General features: G+C 42.2%; 1 protein-coding gene and 1 long non-coding RNA gene across 19 annotated transcripts in view; one reads left to right on the plus strand and one right to left on the minus strand.

Annotated features, from left to right (window-relative positions):
- Positions 1 to 374: 374 nt before the first annotated feature.
- The window catches only part of ZNF43 (zinc finger protein 43), a 41,601-nt gene continuing 14,410 nt past the window's right edge, over positions 375 to 27,565 (minus strand). For 8 of the 18 annotated variants that reach the window (XM_028840107.2, XM_077978590.1, XM_077978595.1 and 5 more), the window contains 4 exons: positions 23,747 to 23,832; positions 20,290 to 20,416; positions 19,109 to 19,207; positions 375 to 3,557 (listed from right to left, as the gene is read on the minus strand). In XM_028840107.2, the coding sequence (XP_028695940.2) occupies positions 1,369 to 3,557; positions 19,109 to 19,207; positions 20,290 to 20,416; positions 23,747 to 23,749 (2,418 nt within the window). In that variant the 5' untranslated portion in view covers positions 23,750 to 23,832 and the 3' untranslated portion in view covers positions 375 to 1,368. Of the gene's footprint in view, positions 3,558 to 14,142; positions 14,247 to 19,108; positions 19,238 to 20,208; positions 20,417 to 23,746; positions 23,921 to 27,565 lie in introns of those variants that run through there. The other 10 variants (XM_077978604.1, XM_077978603.1, XM_077978597.1 and 7 more) reach the window with 8 other exon arrangements.
- On the plus strand, positions 24,043 to 27,546 carry LOC144336938 (uncharacterized). Its single transcript, XR_013409373.1, has 2 exons — positions 24,043 to 25,490; positions 25,955 to 27,546. It is a non-coding gene; the product is annotated as an uncharacterized LOC144336938 (long non-coding RNA).

The following is a 27,565-nucleotide window of genomic DNA, read 5'->3' on the forward strand; positions in this document are numbered from 1 at the left end:
GATTTCGGCTCACTGAGACCTCCACTTTCCAGGTTCAAGGGATTCTCCTGCTTCAGCCTTTGAATTAGCTGGGGTTATAGGTGCCTGGTAAATTTTTGTATTTTTAGTAGAGACAGGGTTTCACCATGTTGGTCAGGTTGGTCTCAAACTCCTGACCTCAGGTGATCCACCAGCCGCAGCCTCCCAAAGTGCTGGGATTACAGGTGTGAGCCACCATGCCTGGCTACATCTTATATTTTAGTATCCTTACTGTTCCATAAAAAAATGTTTTAAATAATGCCCACCTAATAAAAGAATCTCTCATATCTTTGATGCAGCAACAATTGGTCACATGCTTTCACATGTGAATATAGCAGGAATGAAAAAAGAGCATAGTTATTTGAGAGTTTAATCACGTCATTATTCACTAATTCAAAAATCAGTAATTTTCTCAAGATAAAAGTATACTTTAAATGTAGTTATAACTCTGAAAATTTTCTACTTTAATGTTATATACAATTTATCCACCAAATATTATTTTGGGTTGTTTTCTGTACTTAGCACTGATTTAGTGTAACATCTGAAGTGTCCATGCCTTAGATATTTCCACTGTGAATTCTCAGATGTTTACACAAACTTAATTTAGGATTACATTTTTTTCATATTTATTGCATCTGCAAAAATATATTTTAGTATGAACCCTCTGGTGTTTTCTATGCTGTGGTTTTTGAAAAAATGTTTTTCCAAACTGATTACATTTGTAGGGTTTCTCTGCAATATAAATTCCCTGGTGTTGAACAAACTTTGTACTATCAACCAAGTACTATAGACCCTCATGTTTTATAAGCTGTAGTTTTTCAAAACTGTTTTTACAAATTTATTACATTTTCCAGGTTTTTCCAATATAAATTTTCTGATGTTGAACAATATTTGAGCAACTGCTTCAGGGTTTTCTTTAGTACAAAATGTGTACAATAAGATCTGTGATACACGTAATGGTATACTACAACCCTCTTTGTATTTGTAATGTTTGTCTTCAGAATGAATTCTCTTCACTTTAAAGGCTTATATTTTCTGAAAGATCTTTTGACACTACTTGCATCTATAATGGTTTTATTAAGTACCGACTCTCTGATGTTGAGTAAGATATGAGCAGATATTAATGGCTTTTCCACATTCTTTGTGTATACACCTTTTCCCAAGTAAAAATTATTTCCTGTGCAATAAGGTATGAGCATTAATTAAAAGTTCTGCCACATTCTTCATACTTGTAGAAGTTTACTCCAATATAAATTATCTTACCTACAATCAAGTGTGACAACCATGTAGAGGCTTTGTCACATTCTTTACATTTCTAGAATTTCTCACCAGTATAATTAATTTTATGTTTTAAAAAGTTTGAGGTGTTGTCAAAATCACTGTCACATCTTCAGGTTTGTAGAGTTTCTCTCCAGTATGAATTTTGTTATGTGTAGTAAGGTTTGAATATTGGTTGAAAGCTTTGCCACATTCTTTACATTTGTAGGGTTGTTCTTTAGTATGAATTCTCTTGTGTGTATTAAGGTGTGAGGAATAGTTAAATGCTTTGCCACATTCTTCACATTTGTAGGGTTGCTTTCCAGTATGAATTTTCTTATGTTCAATAAGGTTTGAGGATCGGTTAAAAGCTTTGCCACACTTTTCACATTTGTAGGGTTTCTCTCCAGTATGAATAATCTTATGTGTAGAAAGGGTTGAAGACAGTTTAAAAGCTTTGCCACATTCTTCACATTTGTAGGGTTTCTCTCCGGTATGAATTATCTTATGTTTAGTAAGGGTTGAAGACCACTTAAAGGCTTTGCCACATTTTTCACATTTGTAGGGTTTCTCCTCAGTGTGAATTATCTTATGTTTAGTAAGAGTTGAGAACTGGTTAAAAGCTTTACCACATTCTTCACATTTGTAGGGTTTTCCTCCGGTATGAATTTTTTTATGTGTAGTAAGGTTTGAAGATTGGGTAAAAGCTTTACCACATTCTTCGCATTTGTAGAATTTCTCTCCAGTATGAATTTTCTTATGTGTAGTAAGGTTTGAGGATTGGGTAAAAGCTTTGCCACATTCTTCACACTTGTAGGGTTTCTCTCCAGTATGAATCCTCTTATGTTTGGTAAGGATTGAGAAATGGTTAAAAGCTTTGCCACATTCTTCACATTTGTAGGGTTTCTCTCCACTATGAGTTATCTTATGTTCAGTAAGCTTTGAGGACCACTTAAAAGCTTTGCCACATTCTTCACATTTGTAGGGTTTCTTTTCAATGTGAATTTTCCTATGTTTACTAAGGTTTGAGGACCGGCTAAAAGCTTTGCCACATTCTTCACATTTGTAGGGTTTCTCTGCAGTATGAATTCTCTTATGTGTAGTAAGGTTTGAGAACTGGTTAAAGGCTTTGCCACATACTTCACATTTGTAGGGTTTCTCTCCAGTATGAATTCTGTTATGTTTAGTAAGGGTTGAGGGCCAGTTAAAGGCTTTCCCACATTCTTCACATTTGTAGGGTTTCTCTCCTGTATGAGTTAACTTATGTTCAGTAAGCTTTGAGGACCACTTAAAAGCTTTGCCACATTCTTCACATTTGTAGGGTTTCTTTTCAGTATGAATTTTCTTATGTTTAGTAAGGTTTGAGGAGCGGCTAAAAGCTTCACCACATTCTGTACATTTGTAGAATTTCTCTGCAGTATGGATTCTCTTATGTGTAGTAAGGTTTGAGAACTGGTTAAAGGCTTTGCCACATTCTTCACATGTGTAGGGTTTCTCTCCAGTATGAATTCTCTTATGTTTAATAAGAGTTGAGGGCCAATTAAAGGCTTTCCCACATTCTTCACATTTGTAAAGTCTCTCCCTAGGATGAATTTTCTTATGTTCACTAAGGTTTGAGGATTGGTTAAAAGCTTTGGCACATTCTTTACATTTGTAGAACTTCTTTCCAGTGCGAATTATCTTATGAGTAGTAAGGATTGAGGACTTGTTAAAAGCTTTGCCACATTCTTCACATTTGTAGAGTTTGTATCTAGTATAAATTTTTTTATGCGTAGTAAGGTGTGAGGACCAGTTAAAGACTTTGCCACATTCTTCACATGTATAGGGTTTCTCTCCAGTATTAATTCTCTTACATTTAGTGATGATTGAAGGCCAGTTAAAAGCTTTTCCATATTTTTCACATTTGCAGAAATTCACTCTGGTATGAATTATTTTATGTTGAGTTAGCTGTGAAAGCATGCAAAATGATTTGTCACATTCTTTGCATTTGAAAAGTTTTCTTTCAGTATGGCTTATCTTATGTCTGTTTGAATTTGAAAATTCATGAAAGGTTTTCACACATTTGTCAAATAGAAATATGTTGCTCTGGGTAGCTGGCAAACATTGGTTAAATCCATTATAACCTCCTCTGCGCACCTTACACTCATCCACACTTTTACAGTATTTTTTTAAATGTACATTTTTATGTCCACAGTTTTTATATCTTCTCAGTGTCACTTTTTGGAAAGGATGTTTTATATGCTGCTCTGGCCAAAAGTCTTGGGCAACATGAGAACACATAACTGAAAAAAATAAAAATAACAAATTATTCCACTTGCTTGACTCAGAGATAAATATACTTTACCTAACATATAAAATCACACAAGTTCTAAGAGCAAGATGTCATAGAAAAATGCCACAGGCCCTAATTTATTTATAGACATACAAATGTAACAAAAACATACTGATCAAAATGCATCAGCGAAAAATTTATAAATAAGTGTGTGCAGTGCCCCAGGTGAGCCCAATGCAAAGAGCCACAAAGAAGGAAAAGATAATGGTTACATTTACCCAACACAGTTTTTTCTGCTCTCCAACATAACACAGTGCCTTTAGAAGTACATTGCCAACTCCAATTATTTTGCATATAGGGGAATACCTGAGAGTGGATAATTTATAAAGAAAAAAGGCTTATTGGCCGGGCGCGGTGGCTCAAGCCTGTAATCCCAGCACTTTGGGAGGCCGAGATGGGCGGATCACGAGGTCAGGAGATCGAGACCATCCTGGCTAACACGGTGAAACCCCGTCTCTACTAAGAAAGACAAAAAATAGCCGGGCGAGGTGGCAGCGCCTGTAGTCCCAGCTACTCGGGAGGCTGAGGCCGGAGAATGGCGTGAACCCGGGAGGCGGAGCTTGCAGTGAGCTGAGATCTGGCCACTGCACTCCAGCCTGGGCGACAGAGCGAGACTCCGTCTCAAAAAAAAAAAAAAAAAAAAAAAAAGAAAAAAGGCTTATTTTGCTCACAATTTGGCAGACTGTACTACAAAGAAGTGTGTACCAGCATCTGTTTCTGGTGAGGGTCTCAGGAAGCTTACTGTTATGGTGGAAGGCAAAGAGTAACTGGAAATATCACATGGTAACAGATAGAGAAGGTATGAGGTGAAAGAGCCAGGTTCTTTCAATGAACCAGCTCTCTCTTGAATTAACAGAGTGTAAACTTTCTTATTACCAAGACGATGGTGTCAAGTCATTCATGAGGAATTCACCTCCATGACAAAAATACCTCTTTCCAGGTCCCACATCCAACACTGAAGATTACATTGCAGCATGAGGTTTGGAAACATGGACATCCAAACCATATCACAGACAAAGTAAACTTAACAGACTCATATAAACCTTTCCAGTAAAAAGCAAGAGAACAGCCAGGCGCGGTGGCTCAAGCCTGTAATCCCAGCACTTTGGGAGGCCGAGACGGGCGGATCACGAGGTCAGGAGATCAAGACCATCCTGGCTAACACGGTGAAACCCCGTCTCTACTAAAAAATACAAAAAACTAGCCGGGCGTGGTGGCGGGCGCCTGTAGTCCCAGCTACTTGGGAGGCTGAGGCAGGAGAATGGCGTGAACCCGGGAGGCGGAGCTTGCAGTGAGCTGAGATCCGGCCACTGCACTCCAGCCTGGGCGACAGAGCCAGACTCTGCCTCAAAAAAAAAAAAAAAAAAAAAAAAAAAGCAAGAGAACATACAATATTCTTCTTTGCACCTTGTGTATTCTGCTAGGATAAACTGTGTGTAGTTGCTTATGCCCCTAATCCTAAAACTTGGGAAAGAAAAGTAGGAGGATCACTTGGGGCCAGAAGTTTGAGACCAGCCAGGGAAACACAGTGAGACTCTGTCTCTACAAATAATAATAAAAAATTTGCTGGGCGCGGTGGCTCACGCCTGTAATCCCAGCACTTTGGGAGGCTGAGACGGGCAGATCACGAGGTCAGGAGATCAAGACCATCCTGGCTAACATGGTGAAACCCCGTCTCTACTAAAATACAAAAAAAATTAGCCAGACGTGGTGGCAGGAGCCTGTAGTCCCAGCTACTCAGGAGGCTGAGGCAGGAGAATGGCATGAACCCGGGAGGTGGAGCATGCAGTGAGCCGAGATCATCGCGCCACTGCACTCCAGCCTGGGCCACACAGCCAGACTTCGCCTCAAAAAAAAAAAAAAAAAAATTAGCCAGGGATGGTAGTGCATGTCTGTACACCCAGCTACTTGAGGGGCTGAGGTTGACTTGAGCCAAGGAGGTTGAGGCTACAGTGAGCCAAAATCATGTCACTGTACTCCAGCCTGGGCAAGAGTAAGATCCTGTCTCAAAACAACAACAGTGACAAATAAATTTAAGAAGACCAAAATTATACACTGCGGTTTTTGACCAAAATTGCATAAAACTAGGAATTAAAAGCAAAATTGGCAAATCCAAAAATATATGAAAATAAAACACACTCTTCAACATATTCTTGCTCAAGGACCAAAGAATTTAACTTTTCCAAAGTTGTCAATATAAGCTACAGTGGTGAACTAATTCAATATAATATCTACATAAAATGCAATAGTACAATTTTTCACAGAAATATTCTTCACAATTTTAAAATTTGATTAAAAACTATAGCCAAGCCAGGCACGGTGGCTTACGTTTGTTATCCTAGCACTTTGGGAGGCCAAGGTGGGTGGATTGCCTGCTGAGCTCAGGAGTTTGAGACCAGCCTGGGTAACAGGGTGATACCCTGTCTCTACTAAAAATACAAAAAATTAGCTGGGTGTGGCAGTGTGTGCCTGCAATCCCAGCTACTTGGGAGGCTGAGGCAGGCGAATTGCTAGAACCCGGGAGGCAGATGTTTCAGTGAGCCACAATCGTGCCACTGCACTCCAGCCTGGGTGACAGAGCAAGAGCTCTATTTCTTAAAACAAAACAAAACAAAACAAAAAACTATAGCCAAGCAATTATGAAACAATAAAGAGGCATTATACTTTCTGATTTCAAAACATATTAAAAGCTACAATAACAATGTGGTACTGACACAAAGACAGATAAGTAGATGAAAGAACAGAATAAAGAACCCTAAAATGAACCCTTCTGTATATGATCAAATGATCTTCTACAAAGTTGTCATGAGCAAACAATAGAAAAAAAATACCTTCAAAAAATGATGTTGAAACGTTGATACCAACACTAATAAAGTTGGATGATTTCCTTGAAGTATATATAAAAACATTTTAAACAAAACACATAAGACAGAAAAAAGGAACTAACAAATCTTCTAAAAAGAAATATGGAAAAAAGACATGACACTGGTCTTGGCACCATTTTCTTAGATACAACCTTAAATGCATGAACAACAAAGAACAGAAAAATTTAACTACACTATACCTCAAAATTTGTGTACATCAAAGAAAACATTCAATAGAGAGACAATGCCTCCTAGAAAATGAGTGAAAGTATTTGTAAATCACATGTGGTATTAATATTAATAATATATAAACAACAAAACTGACAATAAAGTTGAATAATCTGATTTGGAAATGGACAAATAACTGAACTAAATCTTTACCAAAAATATACACAAATGGGAAGAAGCATTTAAAAAGACACAAAATTACAATTTGTAGAGAAATGCATAAAAATCACAATGAAAAACAAAATCACCTCACACCCACTTAGAATGGCTACTATAAATTTTATAAAAACACAAAATCTGTTGATGATGCAATAAAAATAAAACCAGCCAGGTACAGTGGCTCACATCTTTAATCCCAGTGCTTTGGGAGGTTGAGACAGGTGAATCACCATAGGTCAGTTCGAGATCAGTCTGGCCAACATGGCAAAACCCCATCTCTACTAAAAAGACAAAAATTAGCCAGACATAGTGGTGGGTGCCTGTAATCTCAGCTACTCCTGAGGCTGAGGCAGGAGAACTGTTTGAACCTGGCACACAAGAACAAATCACTGCACTTCAGTGTAGGTGACAGAGCAAGACTCTATCTCAAAATAATAATAATAATAATAATAATAATAATAATAATAAATTACCAATTAAAAAAAAAAACCCTATGTTGACTGCTGGTGGAAAACAAGGAGGTCGAGGCCAGCAGATCACCTGAGGTCGGAAGTTTGAGACTAGCCTGATCAACATGGAATAACTCCATCTCTACTAAAAATACAAAATTAGCCAGGCATGGTGGCCCATGCCTGTAATCCCAGCTACTCAGAGAGCTGAGGCAGAAGAATCGCTTGAACCTGGGGGGCAGAGGTTGCAGTGAACCGAGATCACGCCATTGACTCCAGCCTGGGCAATGAGAGCAAAATTTTGTCTCAAAAAAAAAAAAAAAATATATATATATATATATAAATGTTTCTCAAGGAATTAAAAATAAAATTATCAAATACAAAAAATCTCATTTATGAATCTATATTCATAACAGAAAATGCAGGACCTGAGTAACATATATGAACATCCATATTTTTTGTATCAGTATGCACAAAAGCCAAAGGTTGAAGAAACTTAGATGTCCCTTGATTTATAAATACATCAAAAAATGTAACATATACCTACAATGTAATATTATTCAGCCTTCAAATAGAAAATCTTGCCTCATTTTAAGATAAATTTTGAGAATATTATGTCACCAGAAATTAGTAACGAAATTATAGATACCATATGACTCAACTTATCTGAGGTATCTTAAGTAGTCACACTCATAAAATCAGCAAGTAAAAGGGTGTTTGTCAAGGGCTGAAAACGGCAAAATGAGCACTTGTTACTTAATGTGTATTTAGTTTCACATGTGTAAAATTTCTAGAAGTTTTTTGAATAACAATGTATATATTTTTATCATGTCTGAAATGTACAGTTTTTTTTTTTTTTTAAAAAAGACAGGGTCTCACTTTGTTACCCAAGCTGAAGTACAGTGGTGCAATTATGGCTCACTGTAGACTCTAACTTCAAAGCTAATGTAATCCCTCCCCCTCAACCTCCCAAAAAGCTTGTACCATGGGTGCACACCACCATGCCTAGCTATTTTAAAAAATTATTTGTAGATAGGGAATCTCCATGTGTTGCCCAGACCAGTCTCATACTTTGGCCTCAATCAATCCACCTGTCTTGGCCTCCCAAAATCCTGGGATTGCAGATGTGAGTTACCACCATGTCTGAAGTGTACACTTCAATAGATTTAAGTTGGTAAATTTTATGTTACATGTTTTTACAACACTAACATTAAAAAAAACAAAAAACAAAAAACAAAAAAATACAGCATTATAAACCTTTTTAAAAACTACCTTCAAATTACAAAAGTGTTTCTTTCATACAAAGAAAATATATTTTCATCATTAAACACATGGTGAAAATAGACTATTTCCATGATTACTTGCTTAGAGAAGATAAAACAACCATTAAAAATTAGCTGAAAAATAATATATACAAGATAAGCTTTAACCAAAACTGGGGTCATATTTATAAACACACACAGACACACACACATATATATAATATGATTGTGATAGACATTTGGTGATTGATTTTTTTTTTTTTTTTTTTGAGATGGAGTCTTGTTCTGTCTCCCAGGCTGGAGAGCAGTGGAGTGATCTGGCTCACTGCAACCTCCACTTCCCAGGTTCAAGTGATTCTCCTGCTTCAGCCTTCCGAGTAGCTGGGACTACAGGCACACACCACCATGTTCAGCTAATTTTTTGTAGCCAAGAGGGTCTCATCTCCCGACCTTGTGATCCGCCTGCCTCAGCCTCTCAAAGTGCTAGGATTGCAGGTGTGACCCACTGTGCCCGGCCAGTGAATCTGAGGGAAGAGAGAGACCCTCTCACACTGTTTTACATTGTTTTATACTCAGTACCTGTTTTAAGAAAAAAAACAAGGAAGTGAAACCAAAGGCAGTCAGCCTGGCACCAGGCACCAGACCCAAAACCAGACCCAAAATCAGGCCTGGGCCTGCCTGGCCTAAACCTAGTAGTTAAAAATCAACTCATGACTTAGCCACCGATGTTATCCATAGATTCCAGACATTGTATGGAAAAGCACTGTGAAACTCCCTGCCCTGTTCTGTTTCACTCTGACTACCGGTGCATGAAGCACCTGTCACGTACCCCCTAGATTACTCAACCAATCACGACCCTTTCATGTGAAATCTTTAGTGTTGTGAGCCCTTAAAGGGGACAGAAACTGTGCACTCGGGGAGCTTGGATTTTAAGACGGTAGCTTCCTGATGCTCCCAGCTGAATCAAGCCCTTCCTTCTACAACTCGGTGTCTGAGGGGTTTTGTCTGTGGCTCATCCTGCTACATTTCTTGGTTCCCTGACTGGGAAGCAAGGTGACTGATGGATGGCCGAGAAAGCCCCTTAGGCGGCTTAGGCCTGCCCTGTGGAGCATCCCTGCGGGGGGTCCAGCCAGCCTGAGTGACACGATCCAAAGAGTGCTCCCGGGTAGGCAATTGCCCCGGTGGAACGCCTCGCCAGAGCAGTGCGTAGCAGGCCCCCGTGGAGGATTAACACAGTGGCTGAATGCCAGGAAGGAACTGGCACTTGGAATCCGGACATCTGAAACTTGGTAAGACTAGTCTTTGGAACTTGCCCACTCCATCTGAGTGGAAGCATGGCCTGATCACCCACAGCGTGCCTGCACTGGCACTTTTGTTCTGGTTTTGACTTGACTTGAATTGCGCGATACTTTGGTTTTAGTTCTGACTTGGCTTGAATTTCTGGATACTCTAGTTTTGGTTTCGCTTTTAGTTTGGTACAAACTGTAAAGGTGTGTGTGTGTGCCCTCTTTACCCGTTCTTTGTTTTATGGTGTGTGTGTGGTGTGAACATGATATTTTGTCTTGAGAAAACATGGATCAGGCACAAAGTACGCCCACCCCATTAGGGACTATGTTAAAGAATTTCAAGAAAGGATTCAAAGGAGACTATGGAATCACTATGACTCTAGGAAAACTTAGAACTTTGTGTGAAACAGACTGGCCAGCATTAGATGTAGGTTGGCCATCAGAAGGAAGCCTAGACAGGTCTCTAGTTTCAAAGGTATGGCACAAAGTAACTGGCAAGCCAGGACACCCAGATGAATTCCCATATATAGATTCCTGGTTACATTCCTGGTTACAGCTAGTTTTAAATCCCCCACAGTGGTTAAGGGGACAGGCAGCAGCAGTACTAGTAGCAAAGGGAAAGTTAGTTAAGGAACGTTCTCGCTCCACCCACTGAGGGAAGCCGGCACCTAAAGTTCTGTCTGACCCAGAGCCCAAGGACTCGTGGCAGGAGATGGCACCAACAGTGCCCCCCACTTATCAAGCGGAGAGGCCCCGTTCTCCTGAGCTCACAACCCCCAGACTACCCAGAGTAGACAAGAAGGGAAGTGAAACTGCAGGAGAAACTCCTCCCTTGGCAGCTCGCTTATGGCCCAAGGCTGGAATCCAAATGCCCCTGTGAGAGCAGTGATATACTGGCATAGATGAGGACGGACACATGGTGGAATGGCATGCCTTTGTATATCACCCTTTCACCTCTGCTGACCTCCTCAATTGGAAAAATAACACTCCATCTTACACTGATTATCAATTAAACAATTATCCAGACTCATAATCCTACTTGGGCTGATTGCCACCAGCTACTCATGAAACACAGATGAAAGGTGAAGGGTGCTCCAGGCAGCAACTAAATGGCTAGAGGAGCACAGATGAAAGGCGATGAGTGCTCCAGGCGGGAATTAAATGGCTAGAGGAGCATGTCCCAGCCAATTACTAAAATCCCCAGGAATACTTTAAGAATTCAGCTGCCAGGAACGGACCCTCAATGGGATCCAAATGAAGGACTAGATATGGAGAGGCTAAGACGGTACCGAGAGGTATTAGTTGAAGGTCTGAAAAAAGGGGCTCAAAAGGCCACCAATGTAAATAAAGTTTCTGAAGTCATCCAAGGAAAGGAGGAAAGCCCAGCCCAGTTCTGTGAAAGACTGTATGAGGCCTATCGTATGTACACTCCTTTCGATCCGGACAGTCCTGAAAATCAGCATATGATTAACATGGCCTTAGTTAGTCAGAGCGCAGAAGATATCCAGAGAAAATTGCAAAAACAGGCTGGGTTTGCAGGAATGAATGCCTCGTAGTTACTAGAGATAGCTAATCAAGTATTTGTAAATAGAGATGCAACAAGCTGCCGAGACAGCTGCAAGGAGGGCGAACGCCAGGCCAGATGAAATGCTGATTTGCTGGCAGCGGCAATTAGAGGAATTCTCCCGAAAGGGCAGGGAAAGGGGGGTTCTGGGAGGAATGCCCAGTCCAATCGCTCACGTCTGCAGCATAACCAATGTGCCTACTGTAAAAAAATAGGACATTGGAAACATAAATGTCCCCAACTAAAGGAAAAGCAGGGTGATGCAGAGCAAAAGATCTCAGACAAAGATGAAGGGACTTTGTTCAATCTGGCTGAAGGGCTACTAGACTGAAGGGGACTAGGCTCAAACGTCCCCAAGGAGCCCATGGTCAGGATGAAAATAAGTGGCAAGGACATTAAGTTTCTGATCAATACCAGAGCCGAACACTCAGTAGTAACCACCCCAGTGACCCCCTTATCTAAAAAGACCATTGATATAATTGGAGCAACAGGAGTCTCTGCCAAGCAGGCTTTCTGCCTGCCGTGGACCTGCTCCGTGGGAGGACATAAAGTGACTCATCAATTTCTGTATATGCCTGACTGCCCCTTGCCTTTGTTGGGAAGAGACTTGCTTAGCAAGCTGAGAATCATCATTTACTTTACAAAACAGGGTTCTTTACAGCTGAAGTTACCGGAAACAGGAGTCATCATGGCCCTTACAGTCCCCCGGGGAGGAAGAATGGAGACTTTTTCTAACCGAGCCAGGTCAGGAAATAAAACCAACTCTAGCTAAGCGATGGCCCTGAGTATGGGCAGAGGACAATCCTCCAGGGCTGGCAATCAATTAAGCCCCGTACTCATAGAAGTCAAGCCTGGGGCCCAGCCAATCAGACAAAAGCAGTACTCAGTTCCCAGGAAAGCCCTTAAAGGAATACAGACTCATCTTAGACGCTTAAAAGCCTTTGGAATTATAGTTCCTTGCCAGTCTCCAAGAAACAACCCCCTCCTACCTGTCCCCAAACCAGGGACCAAAGAATATAGACTCGAACAGGCCTTATGCTTGGTAAACCAAGCTACAGTGACTCTGTACCCAACAGTTCCTAACCCTTACACACTGTTAGGATTGCTGCCGGCTGAGGACGGCTGGTTTACTTGCCTGGACTTGAAAGGTGCCTTCTTTAGCATCAGACTAGCTCCTGAGAGCCAAAAGCTATTTGCCTTTCAGTGGGAAGATCCGGGGTCAGGTGTCACCACTCAGTACACTTGGACTCGGCTTCCCCAAGGGTTCAAAAACTCCCCCATCTTTGGGGAGGCGTTGGCTCGAGACCTCCAGAAGTTTCCTGCTAAAGACCTAGGCTGCGTCCTGCTCCAGTACGTGGATGACCTTCTGCTAGGACAGTCCACGGCAGTTGTGTGTGCAAAAGGGATGGATGCCCTGCTTCGGCACCTGGAGGAGTGTGGGTATAAGGTGTCCTAGAAGAAAGCTCAGATCTGCAGACAGCAGGTACACTACCTGGGATTCACTATTCGAAAAGGGGAGCGCAGCCTAGGGTCAGAAACAAAGCAGATCATCTGCAGTCTACTGGAACCTAAAACCAGAAGGCAAGTAAGAATTTTTAGGAGCTGTGGGGTTTTGCAGATTATGGCTCCCAAACTTTGCGGTGCTAGCCAAACCGTTGTATAGGGTTACAAAGGGGGGCGATTGAGAGCCCTTTGAATGGGGACCTCTACAATGGCAAGCCTTTTGTAAGTTAAAAGAAAAACTTATGTCAGCCCCAGCTCTAGAACTACCAGATTTGACAAAGCCCTTCACGCTCTATGTGTCAGAAAGAGAAAAAATTGAAGTAGGAGTTTTAACTCAAACTGTGGGGCCCTGGCCAAGACCAGTGGCCTACCTCTCAAAACAACTAGATGGGGTTTCTAAAGGCTGGCCTCCATGTCTAAAAGCCTTGGCGGCAACGGCCCTGTTAGCACAAGAAGTGGAAAAGCTAACCCTTGGACAAAACCTAAATATAAAAGCCCCCCATGCGGTGGTAACTCTGATGAATACCAAAGGACACCATTGGCTAACAAATGCTAGATTAACTAAGTACCAAGTCTTGTTATGTGAAAACCCCTGCATAACTACTGAAGTCTGTAACACTTTAAATCCTGCCACCTTGCTCCCAGTATCCGACAGCCCTGTTGAACATAACTGTGTAGAGGTGTTGGACTCCTGATATGCTTTTCTAACTCTTCAAGTACATGGAGCATTATATAAAGAAAAAGGCCTGTTAAATTCTGGGGAAAAGGACATAAAATATCAATATGAAATTCTACAATTATTAGAAGCAGTGTGGAAACCCCAAAAGGTGGCAGTCATGCACTGCAGGGGACACCAGTGAGTTTCCACCTCAGTGAGCCAAGGAAACTCCCAAGCAGACACAGAGGCACGAAAAGCAGCATCAACTCCTTACCGGGCACCAGTCATAGCCCCACTACTCCCTCAAACGCTTGATCTGGTGCCTCTAAAGAAGAAAAAGATTTTCTTCAGGCAGAGGGAGGACAAACAATAAAGGAAGGATGGATAAAGTTACCAGATGAATAAGAATAGCTGTGCCACAGCTGCTAGGAGCCACAGTTGTGCTGGCTGTACATGAAACTACCCATTTAGGCCAAGGATCACTTGAAAAGCTGTTAGGTCGGTATTTCTACATCTCACACTTGCCAGCTCTTGCTAAAACAGTAGCGCAGCAATACGTTACCTGTTGACAGCACAATGCAAAGCAAGGCCCCTCTGTGCCTCCTGGCATACAAGCCTACGGAGCGGCTCCTTTTGAAGATCTTCAAGTGGACTTCACAGAGATGCCTAAATGTGGAGGTAACAAGTATTTACTGGTTCTAGTGTGTACTTACTCTGGGTGGGTGGAGGCTTATCCAACACAAACTGAAAAAGCTCGTGAAGTAACCCATGTGCCTCTTTGAGATCTCATCCCTAGATTCGGACTGCCTCTACGAATCGGCTCAGATAATGGGCCAGCAGTTGTGGTTGACTTGGTACAGAAGATGGCAACAAGGCCGGGCGCGGTGGCTCAAGCCTATAATCCCAGCACTTTGGGAGGCCGAGACGGGTGGATCACAAGGTCAGGAGATCGAGACTATCCTGGTGAACACAGTGAAACCCCGTCTCTACTAAAACTACAAAAAACTAGCCGGGCGAGGTGGCGGGCGCCTGTAGTCCCAGCTACTCGGGAGGCTGAGGCAGGAGAATGGCGTGAACCCGGGAGGCGGAGCTTGCAGTGAGCTGAGATCAGGCCACTGCACTCCAGCCTGGGCGACAGAGCGAGACTCCGTCTCAAAAAAAAAAAAAAAAAACAAGATGCCAACAAGTAGTTGAAGATATAAAAATATAACAAAACTGGCACATGTACCCGTGCAAGTGTGGCACGGATTTAATCCGGGAGCCATGTTTGGAAATTGGTTCGTGGCAATAGGAGGATTTAAAACTCTTATAATAGGAGTAATAATAATAATAGGAACCTGCTTACTGCTCCCTTGTTTGCTACCTGTACTTCTCCAAATGATAAAAAGCTTCGTCGCTACCTTAGTTCACCAGAATGCTTCAGCACGAACATACTATATGAACCACTATCAGTCTATTGCACAGGAAGGCATAAGTAGTGAGAATGAAAGTGAGAACTCTCACTAATAAAATGAGTGAAAGTCTCAAAGGGGTAAATGAGGGAAGAGAGACCCTCTCACACTGTTTTATATTGTTTTATACTCAGTACCTGTTTTAAGAAAAAAAAACAAGGAAGTGAAACCAAAGGCTGGCAGCCTGGCACTAGGCACCAGAGCCGAAACCAGGCCAGGGCCAGCCTGGCCCCAACCTAGTGGTTAAAAATCAGCTTATGACTTAGCAACCTATGTTATCCATAGATTCCAGACATTGTATGGAAAAACACTGTGAAACTCCCTGCTCTGTTCTGTTTCACTCTGACTACCGGTGCATGAAGCCCCTGTCACACACCCCCTAGATTAATCAATCACAACCCTTTCATGTGAAATCTTTAGTGTTGTGAGCCCTTAAAAGGGACAGAAATTGTGCATTTGGGGAGCTCAGATTTTAAGACGGTAGCTTCCTGATGCTCCCAGCTGAATAAAGCCCTTCCTTCTACAACTTGGTGTCTGAGGGGTTCTGTCTGCGGCTCGTCCTGCTACAATTTATCTCTTAATTAAATCCCACATTGACTTAAAGCATACAGAATTGAAAATTGTCTGAAATTACAATACACAGGTAAAACCAAAAAACACAATAAACTGATTTTAAGAAACCTACACTGAAGAAATACACTAATATGTAACTGGAAAACAATAATAACAGAAATGTTAGGCCGGGCGCGGTGGCTCAAGCCTGTAATCCCAGCACTTTGGGAGGCCGAGGCGGGCGGATCACAAGGTCAGGAGATCGAGACCACAGTGAAACCCCGTCTCTACTAAAAATACAAAAAATTAGCCGGGCGCGGTGGCGGGCGCCTGTAGTCCCAGCTACTCAGGAGGCTGAGGCAGGAGAATGGCGGGAACCCGGGAGGCGGAGCTTGCAGTGAGCCGAGATCGCGCCACTGCACTCCAGCCTGGGCAACAGCGTGAGACTCTGTCTCAAAAAAAAAAAAAAAAAAAAAAAAAAAATAACAGAAATGTTTACCCATAAAATCTGGTATGCAAGGCCAGGCACAGTGGCTCACGCCTGTAATCCCAGCACTTTCGGAGGCCAAGGCAGGTGGATCACCTGAGGTCAGAAATTCAAGACCAGCCTGACCAATATGATGAAACCCCGTCTCTGCTAAAAATACAAAAATTAGCTGGGCACGATGGCAAATGACTATAATCCCAGCTACTCAGTCCTGAGACAGGAGAATCGCTGGAACCTGGAGGGGCGGAGGTTGCAGTGAGTCAAGATCATGCAATTGCACTTCAGCCTGGGCAAAAAGAGCAAAACTCCGTTTAAAAAAAAAAAAATCTGGTATGGAACACTGATGCACCATTAAAGAAGAATTTGTTTAGATAACTACAATATTTGACTGTAGCTTTGTACTTCTGAATCATTGGCATGAACTGTACAGCAGTAAAATTTTAGAGAAAACACAGTATAATCATAAATACAAGATTCTGATAAACTTTTAATAAACATTTAAAAGAAACTACAGATAATTTTTATATTTTAAGTAGATGCTATACTTACAAAAAATGAAACTGCTGTAATCCAACTTTAGAGGCAAAACTGAATTACATATTTTTTATATATATATTTATATACGGCAAAATACGGTTAGAGCCTCTGATATATAAAACAAATATCTGGGAATAAATTATATTATTTAGATATAGGGTAGAAAAGTAGGTACAAATCCTATCGTTCTCTTTTACCTACAGCAAACTTAAATTTATAAGTAACTATATTAGTAAATATGGAGTGCTTACTAATTATCTAATTTACTTCAGACATAACATGTAAATTCTAGTATAACTGTCCTAAATGTCTGAATCCAAAATTACAGACAAATTTGGAAATAAAAAATAGAAACTGGGCCAGGCACAGTGGCTCATGCCTATAATCCCAGCATTTTGAGAGGCGGAGATGGGTGGATCATTTGAGGTCAGAAGTTTTAGACCAATCTTACCAACATGGTGAAAGCCTATCTCTACTTAAAATACAAAAAAATTAGCCAGGTGTGATGGGGGACACCCGTAACCTCAGCTACTTGGGAGGCTGAGGCAGGAGAATCAGTTGAAACTGGGAAGTGGAGGTTGCAATGAGCTGAGATTGTGCCATTGCACTCCAGCCTGGGCGACAGAGAGAGACTCTGACTCAAAAAAAAAAAAAAAAAAAAAAGAAAAAGAAAATACAAACTAAAAACTAAAAATGTATAGGGAGAGTAACAACAGTAAGATGGAAAAATAAAAGGTGCCCTACTTGCTTATCACTGCAGAGCAAGAAAATCTGTCAGCCATCCTAGACAAAAATGCCTTTATGAGAGCCAGGCATCATGGCTCACACTTGAAATGACAGCTATATGGTACATTGAGGTAGGAGAATTGCTTCAGGCGAGGATTTTAAGATCAGGCTGGGTTATGTAGCAAGACCCCCTCTCAAAAATAATTTCCTTTAAAAGAGTTTTGAGATCCAGGGAGGCAGCTGTAAAACTCTCATAAAGCCCAAGATTAAGGAGTTTTCTTTTTCAGAAGGCAGGCTCTCATTCAGGTGGCAAACTACAGGACCCCTGTTCTTAACTACAGGCCAGAAAATGGCCCACCCAGCTTGGTCCCACAGAAAATTCTGAACTTACTCTGTAACCATCCCAAACTGCTTCCAGCCACAGTCTGGGAGAGGTCCTGTTCTTCAAAAGGCCTGGAGGAAGATACTGGTTTATAGCCATGCAGACCTTTACTGTGGACCCTGAAGCAGTTCAGTGACTGTTCCAGCTCCCTAAGCCACGGTTTATGGCCAGTTCTGCCTAATTAGAAACCCACACAGTTACCTGGGGAAATCCTCTCTGATACTCAGTGAAAGCCACACTCATCCACATCCTAATATAAAGCCCACCATATGCAGACCCGACTACAAAAACCTGCCCTAGTGTCTGCCCTACAGACGAAAGTCCTGAAGGATATTTACTCTGTCCAAAAATAAAATGGAAATTACAACTACCCAAGCTCCTTGTAACAAGCCAACTAAAGGTGGACCCTAGTGCAGACCCACCAGCCTTGTTACCAAGCTATGACCCCTCTCCACTACAGGCCAGGCATGGTGGCTCATGCCTGTAATCCCAACAATTTGGGAGGCTGAGGCAGACAGATCACCTGAGGTCAGGAGTTTGAGACCAATCTGGCCAAACACAGTGAAACCCTGTCTCTACTAAAAACACAAAAATTAGCCAGGTGTGGTGGCACGCGCCTGTAATCCCATCTACTTGGGAGACTGAGACAGGAGGCAGAGGTTGCAGTGAGCCAAGATCGTGCCACTGCACTCCAGCTTGGGCGACAGAGCAAGACTCTGTCTTTAAAAAAAAAAAAGCCATGGTATCCAAAGTGATCTATAAATTTAATAAACTTTCTATCAAAATTCTAGTGGGATTTTTTTTCACAGTAATGCAGTAATGGACAATGCAATTCTAAAATATACATGGAACTAGAATAAACTTTGAACAAAGCAAACTTGAGGAAAAAGAACAAAGCAAAGAAACACCATAATTCATAATTTCAAATTATTTAAAGGCTATAGTAATAAAACAGGATGAATTGTGCAGAAAATATACAAAGAAATCCAATGGAACAGAAAGCACTTCTCACGTATTTCAGACATGAAGCAAAGAAATAACTTAAAAAACAGTTTAATATAGAGTTTCTCAAAAGCATACAGATACTTGTGTGTCCCCCAAAAGAATGGAAAAGCAGTCAGACTGTGCAGTCTCTTAAATGTCATGAAGAGGACTTTGGCTCTCATGGTAAACTTGAAGGAAGATCACCAAAGGGAAATAAGAATCCTGAGAGAATTTAAAAGCATAAGACAGAAGATGCCCCTATGTGAAAGCAAAATGAAAAAACTCAGGCTTCCCAGAAATTGTTTCCTTTGGAACACAGCTTCCCAAGTCACATTTTAAGGACTGGCTTTCCCCTTAACTTTTGGACCTATCATCTGTGTTTGTTGTATTCACTGTCACTTTCACCTACCTGAGGGTTTGGCTACCATTTCATGTCTCCTCATAGGCTCCCAAGGCTCTTTTTCTTGCTCCAGACAGGTGATCAGGTCTGGTTTAGAGACAGCAATACCTGTTTCAATAAAAAATAAATTACATGAATCTTGCTCATATTCTCCAATTATTCACCTAGCAATGTGTCCAGTATGAAGGGTGTGATAGAATATCCTAATCATTAATCCCAAAATACTAATTTTTCTTTGGAGATGGAGTCTCAATCTGTCACCAAGGTTGGAGTACAGTGGTGTGATCTCAGCTCACTGCAATCTCCATCTCCGGGGTTCAAGCAATTCCAATGCCTCAGCCACCCAAGTAGCTGGGATTACAGGTGTGTGCCACCATGCCTGATCAATTTTTGTATTTTTAGTAGCGACAGGGTTTTGCCATGTTGGTCAGGTTGGTCTCAAACTCCTGACCTCAGGGTGATCTGCCTGCCTTGGACTACCAAAGTGCTGGGATTACAGGTATGAGCCACCGTACCTGGTCCCAAAATACTAATTATTAACAAAAATTTCTTTTTGTTTGAGACAGAGTCTCACTCTGTTGCCCAGACTGGAGTGCAGTGGCACAATCTCGGCTCACTGCAACCTCCACCTCTCGGGTTCAAGCCATTCTCCTGCCTCAGGCTCCTGAGTAGCTGGGATTACCGGCATGAACCACCACACCTGGCTAATTTTTGCATTTTTAGTAAAGATGGGGTTTTGCCATGTTGGTCAGGATGATCTGCCTGCCTCGGCCTCCCAGAGTACTGGGATTACAGGAGTGAGGTACCATGCCTGGCCTTTAACAAAAATTTCTAAATATTTAGAAAATATCTTATTTTGTATTTCACTACCTGGTAATACTGAATCAAAAATTAGTGTTGGCAATTAGATTTTAAGTTGTGGGCAAAAATATTTTATGCCACTTAATTTCTGGAATTACTACTATTCTGGAGTGAAAGATACAGATCAGCTCAGAAATGTGGAAAGTTCAGGTCAAGATGAAATATCTTGAAAAAAATTATTTAGTGCACCAACAAATCCCCCCAGTTTTTTTGAAAACAGGAATCTGAAACTCATGTATGCAAAGTACAAATTACCAAAAAACAGTCTACAGAAAAAAAAAATGAAAGATTTAGGGTGTATTAGGATTGAGTATTGAAGTTATGCTCACCCAGGAAGACCAGGTTTCTGTAGTTCTCTAACATCACATTCCTATATAAATTCTGCTGTGCAGTGTCCAGGCATTGCCACTCCTCCAGACAGAATTCTATGGCCACATCCATAAATGTCAATGGTCCCTAAAAAAACACACACACACACACTCACATTTACCAAGTGGCCACTTGCAGAATTTATAATTTGACTCAAGGTAAAATGAGAGAGTAAAGAGAACAGGTTCTGACTTATAGAAGACACTGAAATTATCCAATAAAATAATTCTCTACATGGAAATATTCTCCAATGCATTCTCTACCCCTGAGAAAAGAAAGTGGCGTAACATCCACAATATCAGTGTATATATAATACTTTTCTGGATGATAAACTATAAAACTGAGAGCATAAACACAAACATGTAAATTTTTGAGTTCTCAATTTCCATCATACAGAATCAGTTGCGAATATTTTTCAGATAAAGACATGTTGAGTTAGAAGGGACCTTTAAAATATTAAGGTGTACAATAAACTGAGGATCCTGTTAATGCAGATTATTTTTTCAGAAGATCTAGAATAAAGTCTGAGTTTCTAAGTTTCTAACAAACTCATCAGTAATGCCAATGATTTTGGCCCAAAAAGACTATTTGTCAAACATCCAGTAAGTGGAGAAGTCTGTGTTTTTTTCTAGTTTTTCTGGCCAGTAAACAAAGAGCTTTCATTTTCAAAAGACAGATAAATGCAAAGAAAACCTAAGAAAGAAGAGCAGCTGCCAGATTAAATGTGATGGTTTACGTACATCAGTTGCATAAAGATTCTTAAAAATATGGCCGGGTGTGGTGGCTCACACCTGTAATCACAGCACTTTGGGAGGCTGAGGCGGGTGGATCATCTGAGCTGGGAGTTCGAGACCACCTGGCCAATATAGTGAAATCCCATCTTTACTAAAAATATAAAAAATTAGCTGGGCGTGGTGGCAGGCGCCTGTAATCCCAGCTACTAAGGAGGCTGAAGCAGGAGCATCCCTAGAATCCAGGAGGTGGAGGTTGCAGGGAGCCGAGATTGTGCCATTGCACTCCAGCCTGGGCAAAAGAGCAACACTCCGTTTCAAAAAAAAAAAAAAAAAGAAAAAAAAGAAAAAACAGTTGATAACGTGAATTAGGGAGAAGAAGGTGGCATTTGTGAATGTCAGAAAAAAAGGAAAATTTAGTTTTCTTCTTTTTTTTCCAGAGGGAGTTGCGCTCTGTGGCCCAGGCTGGAGTACTATGCGATCTCGACTCACTGCAAACTCCGCCTCCTGAGATCAAGCGATTCTCCTGCCTCCCAAGTAGCTGCGATTACAGGCGCCCGTCACCACAACTGGCTGATTTTTTGTTTTGTTTGTGTTTTTTGAGACGGAGTCTCGCTCTGTTGCCCAGGCTGGAGTGCAGTGGCGCAATCTGGGCTCACTGCAACTTCCGCCTCCTGGGTTCAAGACATTCTCCTGCCTCAGCCTCTCGAGTAGCTGAGACTACAGGCACGCACCACCATGCCCAGCTAATTTTTGTATTTTTAGTAGAGACGGGGTTTCACTGTTAGCCAGGCTGGTCTCGAACTCCTCACCTCGTGATCCACCCGCCTCAGCCTCCCAAAGTGCTGGGATTACAGACGTGAGCCACTGTGCCCAGACTGAAAATTTAGTATTTTACTCAAACCCATTAGGCTGCAGGAATAGGGAGTTGGGTGTAGACTTCAGATCCTGCTTGAAACATATGAGAAAAATGCAGAGGAAAATCACTCTTCTGTGGAGTGTGAAAATAATTACGTGGCAGGCAATTAGACTGAGATCGCGCTAATGTCAAGGTTTCTACCTTATAAAAATCTAACTCAAATGTGTATTTTGTAAATTACTACACTGAGGAAAACAAAATTCAGGCTTAAACAACTATAAACTGCCAATTAACCCGAAATTTCCACCTTATATATATAAAATCAGGAAATTTCCACCTTAATCATACAAACTAAAAAACTATATAACTCTACCTAACAAATTATTGAATTTGGTTTTCTTCATCATGCACCTTCTAAAAGTCTTTCCCGGCCGAGCGCAGTGGCTCATGCCTGTAATCCTAGCACTTCAGGAGGCCGAGGCGGGCGGACTGCCGAGCTCAGGAGTTGGAGACCAGCCTGGGCAACACTGTGAAATCCAGTCTCTACTGAAATAGAAAAAATCAGCCCAGCATGGTGCTGCGCGCCTGTAGTTCCAAGCTACTCAGGAGGCTGAAGCAGGAGAATCGCTTGAACCCGGAAGAGGGAGGCTGCAGTGACCCCAGATCGCATCACTGCACTCCAGCCTGGACGACAGACCAAGACAACGTCTCAAAAAAAAAAAAAAAAAAAGGCCGGGCGCGGTGGCTCAAGCCTGTAATCCCAGCACTTTGGGAGGCCGAGACGGGTGGATCACAAGGTCAGGAGATCGAGACCATCCTGGCTAACACAGTGAAACCCCGTCTCTACTAAAAAATACAAAAAACTAGCCGGGCGAGCTGGCGGGCGCCTGTGGTCCCAGCTACTCGGGAGGCTGAGGCAGGAGAATGGCGTGAACCCGGGAGGCGGAGCTTGCAGTGAGCTGAGATCCGGCCACTGCACTCCAGCCTGGGCGACAGAGCGAGACTCCGTCTCAAAAAAAAAAAAAAAAAAAAAAAAAGTCTTTCCTTCATTCTCCATGGACCACGAACTACAAACCATTGCTGGGCGCTCTACAGTCTTAAATTACTCTTTGATTAAATTATTTAATATTTTTGTGGTGACTTATGTGTGTGTGTATATATGTTTTTGAGACAGAGTCTCACTACAATGCCCAGGCTGGAGTGCAATGGAGCGATCTCGGCTCACTACATACTCCGCCTCCTGGGTTCCAGCTATTCTTCTGTCTCAGCCTCCCGAGTAGCTGGGATTACAAGCGCGCGCCACCACGCCCAGCTAATTTTTGTATTTTCGGTAAAGACGAGGTTCACCATATTGGCCAGGCTGCTCTCAAATTCTTGACCTGGTCATCCGCCCGCCTGGGCCTCCCAAAGTGCTAGGATTACAGGCGGGACCCACTGCGCCCGGCCGACTCTCCTAAGTTTCTAATAGACGAAAAAATGGACTGGAAACGCCACGGACCCAAGCTCTTACTATTCATGAAACTGCATCACCAGTCAGGATTCTCCCCTGACTACCCTCCCGTGGTCCCCGCACAATCTGGGAGAGACGCCGCGTTGCGGCTGCGGAGCTGCCCACAGAGGGCTCCAGGCCGGGACACAGTCACTGCGCAGGGAAGAGACAGGACGCCCGGGCCCGGCTGTCAGCGCAGCCGCCATCTTACGACTGAAGGGGACTGAGACTGAGCTGGGCAAGAACTCCAGCCGCGCAGATTGTGGAGCTGACTGCAGGGAGGCCTGAGTCGCGCCACGGCCCCTTCCCCCTCTCAGGATGTCGGACCCGGCACTCACCATTTCTAGGCTTCCGGAGGGTCCTGGTGTCTTTAGCTGTGGATCCCCCAATACCTGCAGGTCACAGGGCCACAGAGGATCCGCCCCTAGGAGCAGAGGACACAGAAGAGTGAAGACGAAACACGGAGCTCCGACTGCACCCAGAGACAAAGGCCCCGCCACATCCCGGAAGCCGCCCTGTCCGCCTCTGCCGCGTGCCTGATTGGACGGTTTCCAGCCCAGCGTCCCTGATTGGACAACTTCTAAGGTCCTGCCCCCTCAAACCCTGAGTGAAGGAAGATGTGATCAGACGCTGGACTGAATGAGGAAAGAGTGACAGCCTAGGCTGCAGCCTTTTCAGGCAGGGCTTCCTCCCTGAGCTGAGCAGGCCCACCCCAGAGGGTATCTGCTTTTAACGTTGTGTATAAGGTCATACGCACTTATAAATAATATACTATATGGCTACTAAAAAATGAAAATAATTGTTTTTAAATTTCAGCTTTTATGACCTTCCTGGCTTCTGGTCCTTTGAGTAGGAAGCATTACATTGAATATTTTATTATTGATTCTCTGTGGGTTTTTTTTGTTTTGTTTTGTTTTTTCTTTTTCTTGAAAGGGAGTCTCTGTTACCCAGGCTGGAGTGCAGTGGCATGACTGCAGCTCACTGCAGCCTCAGCAATCCAGGCTGGAGCAAGCTGGGACGACTGGCAGGTGCCCCCATGTTCAGCTAATTTGTTATTATATTTTTATTTGTAGAGATGAAGCCTCACTGTGTAGTCCAAACTGGTCTCAAACTCTTGGGCTCAATGAATCCTACAAACTCAGCCTCCCAAAGTACTGGGATTATAGGCATGAACCATCACATTCAGACTGAGTTTTTATTTTTATATCAAAAATTTTTTTTAAAGCATTGAGGTCCATTAATAGAATTCAAGGAAATGTTATGCATATTTTTAAAAAATTAAAAAGCACATGCAAAAAGAGAAAGAAAATTTTAAAAAACCTAAGTATTATACAGGTAATATTACCAGAAAGAGAAAAGTTTAGATTTCCTGACTTTTAAGTTGCAGTATGCTAATGGAATATTCTTAGTGGACAGTATTCTATTTTCATAAGAAATTCAAAAACAGATAATTTCCAGGTTTTGGAAACTGATGCAAAACATAAAAATATAGAAAATCTCTAACGTCTTCCCATGATATAGTATTACTTGAAATATAAACTGGGCAAACTCAGCAAAAGACAATTTAATCTCAAGTTTCAAAACAGGTACAGAAGTTCTAATAGAATAAATGGAATCCAGAATTTTATTAAATAATGTTGGTATATATATGTATTGTGAGCATAAATGTAACTGAAGATGAAAAATCTGTTGTTTTAATTACATAAAAAGGTTAAAAAGTGACCATTCTCTGTGATTTTGAAAGCAGGAATTGTCTAGACAGATGTGTATTTGCATCTACATTTGCCTATACTTACATTTATATATCTATTCTTTTTTCTTTTTTTTTTTTTTTGTTTTGAGACGGAGTCTCGCTCTGCCACCCAGGCTGGAGTGCAGTGGCGCGATCTCAGCTCACTGCAAGCTCCACCTCCTGGGTTCGCGCCATTCTCCTGCCTCAGCCTCCCAACTAGCTGGGACTACAGGCACCCGCCACCTCGCCCGGCTAGTTTTTGTATTTTTTAGTAGAGACGGGTTTCACCGTGTTAGCCAGGATGGTCTCGATATCCTGACCTCATGATCCGCCCGTCTCGGCCTCCCAAAGTGCTGGGATTACAGGCTTGAGCCACCGCGCCCGGCCTCCTTTTTCTTTTTTTTGAGACAGAGTCTTGCTCTGCCAGCCAGGCTGGAGTGCAGTGGCACGATCTTGGCTCACTGTAACCTCTGCCTCCTGGGTTCAAGTGATTCTCCTGACTCAGCCTTCCAAGTAGCTGGGACTACAGGCACATGCCCCCATGCCCAGCTAATTTTTTATATTTTTAGTAGAGACAGGGTTTCACCCTGTTAGCCAGGATGGTCTCGATCTCCTGACCTGGTGAACTGCCCACCTCGGCCTCCCAAAGTGCTGGGATTACAGGTTGGAGCCACCGCACCCGGCAGCTTTTAAACATTTTAGGAAAGCATGAGACATCAATCAATATGTGTAAGATGTATATTGGTTTGATCCAGTAATGCAGGACAACTTGAGGTGGGGGCTTCCAAGTCATAAGTAAGTAAGAGATAAAAAGCTGGATTATTTTGAGTCCTTGATAAGCATTCAAGTGAATACAGTTTATTCTGGCTCAGTGAATCTACATATCTAAATTAACAACAGTGCAGAGGAAGCAATTGGATGTACATTTGTCTCAGGCTAGGCTCAGAGAAATGACTTTTGAGTTCTGTCTGTAGTTTGTTCTCAAGGAATTTCCTTGTTGGCTAACTGTAAAGAAGGTATGTAGCTTTTTTTTTTATCTTTGTAGCTATCTTATTTAGAAATAAAATGGGAGGCAGGTTTGCCTGACATAGTTCCCAGCTTGACTTTTCTAGTGGCTTAGTAATTTTAGCATCAAGAGATTAATTTTCCTTTAACAATGGAAACCTCTTTCATTATCAAGTGTAGAGAATTAAAAAACTCATAAATGCAAATATAATTATTGCTACATCTTTCAGAATAGCCCATCCTACATTTTTTTTTTTTTTTTTTTTTTTTTTTGAGATGCAGTCTCGCTCTATCGCCCAGGCTGGAGTGCGGTGGCACAATCTCAGCTCACTGCAACCTCCACCTCTTGGGTTCAAGCGATTCCCCTGCCTCAGCCTCCTGAGTAGCTGGGATTACAGGCGTGCGCTACCACGCCTGGCTAATTGTTGTATTTTTAGTAGAGATGGGGCTTCCTCATGCTGGCCAGGCTGGTCTCAAACTCCTGACCTCAGGTGATTCGCCCGCCTTGGCCTCCCAATGTGCTGGGATTATAGGAGTAAGCCACCGCACCCGGGCCAGAATAGCCCATCCTAATTTAATTATCATTTACTACAGATTTTTTTCATAATTTTATAGTGGATCTTAATGTTGGAGGCATTCAAACCAGAGCAACTCAATCCTGAATAGCAGCTGTGTGAAATATGCTAAAACCTACTTGGCTGCATCCCCAGGTTTGGCATTCTTAGTCACAGGATGAGATAGGAGGTCAGCACAAGATACACTGCACTCAGCAATTTGCCATAATCTCTGTTAGCAGGGTGCAGGAAGAAACAAAGAATCACATATTTAGGTCATGGATACAGAGATATGTCACAAAGCTCCTGTGGTTAGGGTCAAGAAAGAAGCTTCCCATCCCCTAGATGTTGGTCTCAGCAATATATCACAATACCCAAATTATGTGAGACCCAGGAAAAAAGGACAGTCACATCACCTAGGTGTTGGGTCCAGTGATATTTCACAATTATCCTTTGTAGCAGGTTCTAGTCAAAAAAGGAGCGTCGCAACACTTAAGTGACAAAGAAAAAAGAATATGTCATAATACCTTTCTGAACAGAGCCCATGCAGGAGACTCATAATACCTAGGTGTTGGACCCAGCCATATATATCACAATACAAAATGTATGCAGAGATCAGGCAAAAAAAAAAAAAAAAAAAAAAGAGTCACATCTTGGGCAGAACCAAGGCAGAAGACAGTCACATCACCTAGGTTCTGGGTCCATAAACGTCACAATACCCTCTGAGAAAACAGCCTTGGCAGAAGACTCACATCATCTAGGTGAAAGGAACAGAGATGTCACAATGTCCCATGTGTAGGACTCAAAAAAAAAAAAAAAAAACCACTAAGATCACATAACCCAAGGGCTGGGTGCAGCTACATATC

The sequence above is a fragment of the Macaca mulatta genome, chromosome 19, assembly GCF_049350105.2.
Source record: "Macaca mulatta isolate MMU2019108-1 chromosome 19, T2T-MMU8v2.0, whole genome shotgun sequence".
NCBI classification, from domain to species: domain Eukaryota; kingdom Metazoa; phylum Chordata; class Mammalia; order Primates; family Cercopithecidae; genus Macaca; species Macaca mulatta.